This window comes from Solenopsis invicta, chromosome 8 (assembly GCF_016802725.1).
Source record: "Solenopsis invicta isolate M01_SB chromosome 8, UNIL_Sinv_3.0, whole genome shotgun sequence".
Lineage (NCBI taxonomy): Eukaryota > Metazoa > Arthropoda > Insecta > Hymenoptera > Formicidae > Solenopsis > Solenopsis invicta.
This window is the reverse complement of record NC_052671.1, coordinates 4,641,063-4,652,182: the sequence shown is the minus strand read 5'-3', so window position 1 is coordinate 4,652,182 and position 11,120 is coordinate 4,641,063. Positions and strand designations below refer to the sequence as shown.

Here is an 11,120-nt window from a genome sequence, read left to right as displayed (position 1 = left end):
GTCATCTTCTTCCCGATACGATCGCTCTTTCAATAAAAGTAATTATCGTGTCGTCCTGTTGAAATAAAAATCGATTGGAGGGTGGAAGAGGGAGACCTAGATGAGGGCGGAGAAACAAATTGGGGAGATATCTATTACGCGCGGTACAAACGACCCGTCGCAGATAATGAATTCGATTGTTTGCTGGTGGTATTATCGCCCTACTCCCAGTAATAACGGCCAATCGGGAAAAGGGAAGGGCGCCCGCTGTTACATTCGAAATATATAAATGGACCAATAACTGTTATACCGCCGTTCAGTCGGGTCCCTCGATTCACCCGTTGTTAAACGCGCCTCTCTCTCTCTCTCTCTCTCTCTCTCTCTCTTCTTCTCTCTCTTCTTCCTCCTTTTCTTCCACCTTTTTTTCCCTTCCGCCACTTCCGCGCACACACATTCTCTCTCTCTCTCTTTCTTTCTCGGGGGGACACCACTTCTCATCACTGATTCACGAGCGCACTGTCGTCCGGAAAATATCGCGCACCGCCCGTGTCAATTGTCACGTACGCACGAGCGAAGGTAAGTCCACGCACCACCTTAACTAACACTTTATACCCGCGTCTCGCGCTCTCGCGACCCGCGGCCTCAGCCGCGAGAATATCCAGTCGAAAATTATCTCGCGCTCCCGCGGCTCTCCGGGGGAAGAAAAGGAGCGTGTACGGAACGCACACTTGTCGCGGCGCGATTTCTAATCTGTGGCGCGGATTCTCTCCGCGTGAATCTTCGTGTCCGAAATAAACGTGCGTGCTTATGTAAATGCAAGATTTTAGCTTGTACAGGCCTAGCCGCGGAGAATTCCTTAAAGAAACGCGAATCCCTCTCTTCGCGGAGATTTATACATATCCCGAGGGCGAGAGAAAGAGAGAGTGAGAGAGAAAGAGAGAGAGAAAGAGAGAAAGAGAGAGAAAAGAGAGAGAGAAAGAGAGAAACGCACACACTTCTTCTTCTTCCCCCGCTCCGCGCTCTCGCGAAGACTATCGGACCAAAGCTGCGCGTGTTAGACCGCGACGGTTTCGGAGAAAAAAGTAAAAGAAAAATCCGAGGCATCAAAGGAGCGTGTGCCTTTCGCACGCGCACGTGTCTCGCTCCGGTCCGCTTCCCTCACGTCGGCCGAGGCGTCCTAAGCCAATCCGGCCGAGAGACGGCTGATGCAACTGCGGGCAAAACGGCGCATCTGTCGCTCTCACTCACGTGCTCCTCCTCCTCCTCCTCCTCCTCCTCCTCTTCCTCCACCTCCTTCTCCTCCTGCTTCTCCTCTTCTTCCCTTTTTTTTTTCCCAGCAACTTCGCGGTGACACGCGAGACATTAAAGACGGGCGATTCTATTCGATGTAAATTAATCGCTACTTATTTCGCGCGTATATCTGCCGCAGGGCGTTCCCTCGCTTAAAGCGCACTTCTGAGTCAGCTCTTCCCTCTCGCTCGAGAAGAAGGTATTTCCTATATAGTTCTTGATTTGCGTGAGTGACCGAGACGTCTTTTATCAATCAAGGAACGAGGACGGACGATAAGGTTCCTTCTTCGGTTAATTTCAGGTAGACCCGTGCAGAATTTTTATTTGGTATAGCATTACGAACCGCCCTAGAAGCGCTGCGATATTCCTAGAATATTATACGAATATTCTTAAAAATTCTCAAATGATATTAAAATAATATTCTGAGAACATAATATTTTTTAATATTATAGGAATATTGTATTAATGTCAAAAATTTATTTGTTATTTATTATTAGTCCAGATTGCACAGATCATTAGTAGCGTAATGTAAAAATTGCTCCAAAATTATAAATTCAAAAACTTTTACAAGAAATTTTATTAGCCATTATATAATGTTATATATTTAACGAGGTTTTTAATTCATCGATTGACCAATCGCATTAAGCGCAAATGCAAAATTCTATAAAATTCTATAAAAGTTGCATTTGCGCATGATGCGATTGATCAATCGATGAATTAAAAAACTCGCCCATTCTTTCTGTTCTAAAAATTTTCTAGATAAAACCGTATATAATTTTATCTTTGCATGTAATTTAGGGATAGGACAAGTAACAAGTAACGCGTTACTATTACTTTTTTTATAATTTCGTAATGACGTTACCATTTTCGATAATAGTAATGGTAAGACCAGGGTTGGAATAGTTACTTTTGTCAATAAACTTAATACTGAATTGTAAGTTTACCCATTACTTTTTTCAATGAATAATGTATAATAACATTTGTCAAAAAGTGACTATTCCAATTTTGACGTTGCCATTACCGAAAAATTGTTACGTGATTACCAAATCGTTATTATAAAAAAATCAAATTAACGGTGACTCATTATTTGTAACGCGTTATTTCTCTGAATTTATTTTATCTTTATATAGATAATTTTAAGACCTAAACGTAACACTGATTACAAAACTCTACTGTAGAAAAATAGTTTTACAACGATTCTTAATAAAGCGGTCTAGATAGTGACATTACTTATTGTACTTATTTGACGTTGAAATAATATCAGCTTGCCACCTAGGGTGCCTCAATAAACGATTGACCGCGTTAAGGAAAGTCTATTCAAGATGGATCAAAGGATTGATAAAAGACTCGGGGGGGATCTTAGTGACTCTAATAGAAATTGGCCAATTTAGTACTGTATTAATTGCTTATAATAAATATTGAGAGCACTGTTAGTAATGTTTTTATTTATTATAAAAAAATCATTTATTAAAATAAAAAATATTTCACTTAATTAAAACGATTGAATTGTACTCCTGTAATATTTATTCGAAATAAATTAATCCATTTCGTTGATTAAAAGAAATGTTGTTTATATTGAAAAAAAATATTTGCTTGACGAAAGAAACAATTATAACAAAAAGACAAATATTGAACACGAAAAATATTTCGTTGGAAAGTCTTTTTATTAAATTTAAAAGAATAATGTCCAGGATTTAATAAATTTGTTATTTAAATTTAAGAAAATGTTATTTTAAAAATCGGAATATTTTTCAGACTTATTCAGATCAATATACCGTTTAAAATACTTAATTAAAACTATTTCAATTATAAATTATAAATTATTGAACATAGAGATATTTGCACTGGTACAGTATTTAATATGCTGCACTGTTAAAACACTTTATTTTTATTTCAGAGCCTAATTTTGAGGTTTGTGTTCAAAGTATTATTTCATTATAACTTCATAAAAACATGATTGAGAAAACTCATGTGCTTTTTATTCTGTTGTATATGGTTTTTTTTTAATTGCGAGAATAGTCATCACACACGTACTTCTCACTCAAAGATTTGGTTGCTCGAACGAAAGAATTTTTTATTTAAAACAAGAGTATAATCTTTTTCTACATATAATTTATTTACATTTACATATAATTATTTAAATATAATTATTTATATTTATGAAACAAATAAATTTTTATTTAACCGCAAGTTTTATATTTAAAAAAATCCACTTTTATCTTAAAAAAAAAAATTGTATTTTTTACATCACAACATTTCAAATCAATGAGATTCTTTTTTAAATTAAAAAACTTGAAGTAAAAATTTTAATTTTAAACATTTTAAAAACTCAAACTTATGTGTTTTTTTAATTTAGCAAATATTTCTTTTACTTAAGAAAAACACATTCAAAGAAATACATTTTTTTTTTAATTTTAACAAATATTTTTCTCAGTTTAATACAGTTATAATATTAAATTGGTCAGTTTTAAAGGGAAATGACACCGTATACTATATATGTTCGCGTCACGCGTGAAATATAAGCGCGGTATATGTATTTCACACATGACACAAACATTTCTTCAGCGCGAGATCCTTGACATTTCGTCATCCGCCTCCTCCGATGAAGTTTCGTCGATTCGATGCGCGCGCTGTCTCGTGAAAGTGGATTCGCGTTAATTCGGTACATATCATCCAGTTTGCGAAGCGCAAACTTAAAATAAATTGCGCCCTTGTCCTTCGCTATCTCGGGGAAAATCCTGAGCATCTCGTCATACTTCCCGAAGGTCTGACAATTCCTATTGCGCCAAGGTTTACCTACTTAACCGATACGCCGTTTCCAGATGCGGCTGTGTCTCTCGAGTTTCGCGCACCTCCTGGTGCTTGTCGCCGTAGCCGACGTAGTCCTCGGCAGTCCTTTGACATTCTTCCTGCTGACGAATGCATCGTACGCGCGGACGAATGTCGATGAGTCCGGTATGGTGAACAGACTGAAGAGCAATGTTAAGCCGCCCAGCGGGAGGAGGGTATATCATCATTGATCCTATTGTTCTGAATTCGACAAAATTTTGGGAAATTTTGCGAAAAAAATCGATTTTTTTTTCTATTAACAAGAGAACTTCAAGCGAAGTGTGAAAACACAATGTAAACAAAATGTTTTATCGGCCCTAGCTATATGTTAGTGCTGATATTTGCGCGCAATTTCGTGAACTTGAAAAAATATATAAAATTACAGAATAAATATCGGTACTAATTGTAAGAGCCGATGAGGCATTTCGTTTACATTGATTTTTTTTCTAGTTTTTTCTTGCTATTTTGTTTTCGAATTTTTTAAGTTAATGTCACCTTTAGCGCCATCTACGTTAATTAAAAATTTCTTTCACTCTTAAAAAGTAGTAAATTATTCACAAATAAATAATTAATAATGTACAAATAACAATCAATAATAAATGACTGATGAATAATTTGCTAAGTAATTCATCAATAATTTTTTCGTTTTCTACATGGAAAAACATGGAAAAGAATACATGGAAAAAAAATCGTTTCTATTTCTTCAATTTAATATTCTTCCATAAAATTAATAACGTCAGTCGACTGTCTCAGTGGACGGACTTGAATTTTAATTTAAAAAATTTTAACGTCACTTTTCCGTAATCTTTGTCTTTCTTGCCAATCGGTCTTCCAGCTCCGTTTCAACTCTACGATCCCAGACGGATTCTCTTTCCGTTTTACATATTTTACGTAATTCTCTTTTCTCTTGTAATATTTCTGAATCGTTCGTTCTAGAATGTCTTCACGTCAACGTGGACCAGAATTGTGCAGAATCCGCCGGATTCCTTAGAAGTCGCTATCGGGTAAATATATACGCGCGTTGATATAAAATAACGACTTTAGTGCATACATGGACGCTAAAGTAACGTGATCGCATTCCATTCGTGTTCATTTAGGAGTCGCGTCGAACTGCAATGCGAGGTAATTGGAAATCCGCCGCCCCAGGTCTATTGGATAACAGGAAACGAGCCGGAAAGGCAGGTCAGTCTCGTAATTAGCGGTGACGGTTTCTTCGACGACTTCTTGGAAACGGATCCTCGGCGATTTCTATACGAATCATTATACAGTGACGCGCTCGCTATGAATATCCGTTAATCCTTTCGCAGATTCAAGAGCTGACCGCGCGGGCCCAAGATTCGACCAACTTTATAGAACGGGAATGGGACGGAGTCAGTCTGGTCACTTCCACATACGTAATCGATTGCATCAGACCCGAGGATCAAGGTTTAAAATATTGTGTGTCCGTGTCTAAAAACATAGTAGCCCAATCGACAGCGACGGTACTCCTGGTCAACAGTAAGCGAGACAACCATATTTCACCGGATAGATATTGTTTATTGTCTACAGAAATTGTCCGTTACAACACACATTATATTGTCCGCAGGCACCAAGGCTGCCGAATGCAGCAGCGAGAGCCAGCCTACCATCACCTTGCACTCTACTTGGCGATTCGCTCTTCAACATAGCACGGTGATTCTTCCGTGCAGGGTCGTCGGTCAACCGACGCCTTATCTATTCTGGCTAGATAACTTAGACAAAACCATACATCCCGTCACGCACGATAGACACACCGTTCTACCTAATGGCGACCTGCAAATATCGGATCTTCAGTGGTCCGACATGGGTACATACACATGCAAGGTGCAATCGGGATATACGGAGAAGAGCGTGTCCACGTTTCTGTATCCCGTACTACCCGTACGTATAGAATTTAACTTTCGCAAATTTATCTTACAACTTAATATGTATGTATCTAAGGTCCGTTTGCTCCAATGTGGCTCAACTTTAAGCCCGACTTAACGTACCTTTTACTTCTTTTTTTCTAGTTCTGAGAATTAGAAAAAAGGTAAGAAGTATAGGGAGTATTCTGCTTTGAAACGTCAAAAAATCCGATTATTTAAATTTGATTATTTAAGTTTTTCAAGTCTTTAAAACAAGCATTCCTCAAGCATTTTATCGGCATTTTATGATTCGACGAAGTTATAGACAAAAAAGTAAGCGGTGCATAGGTCAAAATCGAAATGCTTCACGATTATTAGCAGATATTTTAAAATAACAAAGAAGTTTATAATACTGCCAAGTCATCACTATGGTATTCTCTGTTCATAATTATATTATACTATTCATATATTGAGAAAACAATTTGATAACAATAATCTTAAATGATAATTTGATGAAATAATTTTACCAAATTAAATGTGTTTCATTAATGTAATCAAATTATTCATCATATTTTATAGTAACCGTAAAATAAAGTAACGATAGTCAAAATTGGACAGCAACCAAAGATATTCACCGATAAAAAAGACAAAATTCATTTACAAGCATCAGCACGGAATGTGCTGCAGACGACAGATGAGAAAAAAATGAGAATTAATTGAGAAAACAAAAGGTTATTACATAAACTGCAATTGCTGATTAGTTATAGGGAATAAATTTTGCATGTTATATACAAAAAAAAATATTTAAAACTGTAAAATCGTTTTTTTTTATTCGAAATCATATTTTTTGATACTGTAAGACAAACTTGGAAACTGTCAGGAATATCGGCATGAATTTTTTTGCAAGTCATAATATGTTTCTCTTCCGTTGGAACTAAAACTATTATGTACTTATTGTTTATATTTATAAAATTTTGTATACAAGTACAAGATTTTTCAAGATAAATTTAAATAATTCTTCTTGCAAAGGCTGCTATTTTGTCTTTGGATTGAATCTTTTTATTTAGTTCCAACGATAGTCTCACACTTCTTTTGAATAAAAAGTTTTGATTTTTTTGTTTTAGATGCGCAGAAGACAATTTATCTCACCGTTTTTATACATTTTTCTTGCAAGCCATGCGATCGGTGTATAACACACGAGACAGTGGCATTTTTAAAATTTAAAAAAATATTATTTAAAATGTTATTAAGATAGAGTGAAAATATAGTATGCAAATTAAGTTGGATTGGTGAAGATACAGCGCGATTAATGATGCGCAATAATATGAGAAACAAATTACATTCAAATTTATCTTACAATAATTCGAATTGAATTGGTATGTATCTCTTGTAGATGGATGTCTAATCAATAGATTTCCTTAAGGAAGAATTTTTAATAGTTTTACGATTATTAGATTCCACATTTTTTTTCTTTCGGGAACAATACAAGCAAAATATTGGAGCTCTAATCAAGAGTTTATCATTATCGCGTATATTGTTCTACAAGATTTAGAGAGAAAAGTCTTAGAAAAAGATTCGGAATCCAATTACCATTTTATTTCAGATACGTAAATGATATCGCAATAGCTGTCCCTTCAAACCAAATAATAGCAGCACTTCTAACTCATTTCCTCGATTACAATTTACGAAATAGGGGGCTATATTAAATTGTTTTGATATCACCGAGATAAATAACGTCATTCTCAAGTTTGATGATATCACAAATCATTATTCTCGAGTAGATTAATTGTTTACTTTATCTGTTTACTTCTATTACCTCATAAAAGGAAAACAATAATGAGTATAATATTGATATATTCTTACTCTCAAAATTGATCCAAAGTTCCACAGTATGATCAGTTTTGTTATTAATACGTTGCTAGATAATCTCTTGAACTTTATTTTTGAAACGTACGTCTCAGAACTTCCTGCTAAACAAACAATTCAGACAGAACAATATTGTTAACGAATCTGAAGATAGTAAAGAATTTGACTCATGATTTATCATACTTTATATTCTGGGGATTTCGGATAAATTTAGATATATGAAAGATCAGTGTTAATATGAGACCAGCGTTTTTTAGTTTGATCAAATTAGATCAAATTATTAAAACACAAAAATTCGTTTTCAATCAACTTTAATAAGAATGTCATTTTCCGGTTTTATTGTAGTGATTGATGCATCTTATGTCGGACAGAATAACAGATTGCTAAAAACTAGAGTTGCAGCCCTTAAAAACAATGTTTCAATATACTGATTAGCTGTATCAGTAACTGATAAAATATCGTCAGTTACTGATATTGTAATCAGTTTATTGAAACACTTTTTCTTGAGGGAGAACTTCGTAATCACATTAATAGTAACGTTACAAATCAGTTCGTTATTACGGAACATAGGATAAACACAGTCACTGGAGTAACTGGAGTTACTGGAATACTGTAAAAGTTTTGGACAATGAACGAGTCCTAGCAAAACGACTTGTATCTGAAATACTACATATAAAATTACAAAACAGCGCCCTGAATTTACAATCGGATACAGAATTTCATTACGCGTACATATCATTCCTTAATTATACTTTTGCATTTATTCTGTATTTAATGTTACTTCTTATTTATTTCGTGTTATTAATTTTTTATTTTTGATTTATTTAACGTTTAGACTAGCCAAACTGCCACAGTCACAAATTTTATCCTTTTTTTTTTACTTCTGACAAGCTAAGAGTGATACAATCTCTGATCCATTCGCGAGATGCGAATGGCTCGAAGTCAGTCGATACATTTGAATTATTGTAATACGAATTTGACTCTGTTAATTATAATATTGCACATCATTAACCACGCCTTACTTTCATCAGTTTAACTTAATTTGACTATTTCGAGGATCCGTTTTATAGCTATTAAAAGTTTGATATTAATTGGCTTTTAATCTTTCTAAAAAAATTCCTGAAAATCACTTTTTTCGACTTTTCAAAGAAAAACAGCTCCTTAACCAATTCAGAACCGACGCACTATATATAATAACTCAAATATCTGGAGAATGGATTAATATTTTTAAATGACTAAAGTACCATATTTTAATCAAGATTTTTAGTTCTATATTTTGATGTACGTTACCCAGTTTCAATCATTTGTAATTTGACTTTTTTAGGGTCGCGTTCGCTTCTATAGTTATTTAACAAAATTCAAAAAAATTTTGTTTTTAATGTTCTATTCAAAATGAAAAATTTTCATAATCCATCGTTTTCTGATTTCAAATAACAACCAATTAAAAATATTATTAAACAAGCGTAAACATTCAAAGTATAAATCTATGATAGACCTCGATTACGTTTGATAGCTAGAAACTTTTCTTCTTGTATTTAAAAAGATAAAAATCATCCAACAGAACAAAAAATTTGTATTGTTTGTATTACACGAATGAAAAAAAAATCTAATTTGAATGTAAAAAGTCTGGGCTCTGTACAAGTTGTTTTTAAGTTTATTGCACAAAAACAAATTTTTAATGTATTGTTATTTGCTAAAATTATTTTGAAATTAAAAAAAAACCCGGTTCTGAAAGGGTTAAACCAAGATTAAAGTTAAGCTACATCGGTACAAACGACCTAATTTTTTTTAAAAACATATCAATACTCACAAAAAACTATAATAATTTCAGAGAGACATCAACGCGTCCACAATACTCTCGAAATACATCCAGTCTAGATAAGTCCTGTTTTTGATTATAAAATAGGGGTATGCATAATTTTTCGTATTTTTTGTTTCAGAATTCAAAAGAAAGGCAAATGATAAATTCCTTGTAAAAAGGCTTAAAAGATTCCTGCATTTTCAATGCTTTTTGCTATAAGTATGCATAAGTGACTAAAAAATTTATTACACTCATCATTTGTCTATAAAAATAGAACGTAATTTAATTAGAAATATTGTGTATTAAAGAAAAGTACTTATTTTTTCTTAATTACATTTACGATACCAGTGCTACTTGTTCTCGAATGCTCGATATTTGAGCGACAGATTCGCTTTTCACGTTAGATCAACGCACAAAAAATTTTTTCTCATGTATTCGCGCATCGAAGAAAGTTTGTAAATGAGTTGACAATTATAAACGCGATCTGTAACATCTATGCTTTTGTAAAAATGTTTACTTCTGCTATTTGTCATAAAAATCTTGAAATATAGATCTTTAGAAAGCTTACAAAACTCTTTGGTTTATCGATATCCACAATGTACATCTTAAACTATATTTAAAAGGATCTTAAATACTACAAAATAATTTAATCTTCGTATTGTTTTGAGATCATAAAATCCTTTCGTTGAACAAAAATACGCACTAAAAAAAACTTGGGTAGGATAAATTTTACGAGAAAATCGAAAGAAAAGTTTAAAATTTACTTACTTTTGACTCGTAAATCTGTCACTCGAGATTAACGTCTTTTTTTTTTTACTGACATAACGAAATGAAACATCTCAAAATTCGGAAAACTTATAACAAATAACACTGATTGCGTGCCATTCCAATCAAAAGTCTAACAAAAGGTTTAAACAGCTTTACGCGTATAAATTTTACTAGAGGTACTCTATTGTTCTTTGATTGTAGCGTCATCTGTAAAAAAGATTTGTCAACTATGTTAGACACATTCACTGTTCTGCTTGCCATCGTTCACATGCGCTAAGTTAAATTAATAAATTTATACACATAAAACTGTTCAATAACTAAACCTTTTTGTTAGATTTTTGATCAGAATGGCACACAGTTGTCCGTTATAAGTTTTCCGAACTTGGAGACATTCTCATTTCATACGTATGAACTACAGAATGTCAGTAAAAGTTAACTTCAAATGACAGATTCACAGGCCAAAAATGAATTTTTAACTTTTCTTTCAATTTTCTTGTAAACTCTATCCCATCCAAATTTTTTTTGATATTTTTATTCTATTGTGCAAAAGAATTTTGCGATCTGTCAAATCAATTCAAAGATTACATTATTCTGTAATGTATCGGTATTTAGGATTCTCTTAATTTTATTACGTACGCTATTTAATTGTATTTACATTTCGTACAAGATTTATGATTTATAAATCTGTAATGGCATTTACAATAAGAGTTAATTAATTAATGCGA

The 11,120-nt window shown here is 33.5% G+C and overlaps 1 protein-coding gene across 4 annotated transcripts; it reads left to right on the top strand.

Moving 5' to 3' along the window:
• On the top strand, positions 1-10,827 carry LOC105196507 (neural/ectodermal development factor IMP-L2). Of its 4 annotated transcripts, none has more exons than XM_026137802.2 (7): positions 1-555; positions 1,409-1,570; positions 4,092-4,274; positions 5,035-5,102; positions 5,196-5,280; positions 5,406-5,595; positions 5,684-10,827. In XM_026137802.2, the coding sequence occupies exons 3-7, from the start codon at positions 4,092-4,094 to the stop codon at positions 6,097-6,099; spliced, it is 942 nt and encodes a 313-aa protein (XP_025993587.2). In that variant the 5' UTR covers positions 1-555; positions 1,409-1,570; the 3' UTR covers positions 6,100-10,827. The 4 variants fall into 4 exon arrangements, with proteins under 4 accessions (XP_025993587.2, XP_025993586.2, XP_011160780.1 ...); XM_011162478.3 differs by lacking the exon at positions 1,409-1,570 and having other exon boundaries at positions 7-555; positions 5,684-5,997; positions 9,767-10,827; XM_011162474.3 differs by lacking the exon at positions 1,409-1,570 and having other exon boundaries at positions 8-555; positions 5,684-5,997; positions 9,658-10,827.
• The last annotated feature ends 293 nt before the right edge of the window (positions 10,828-11,120 follow it).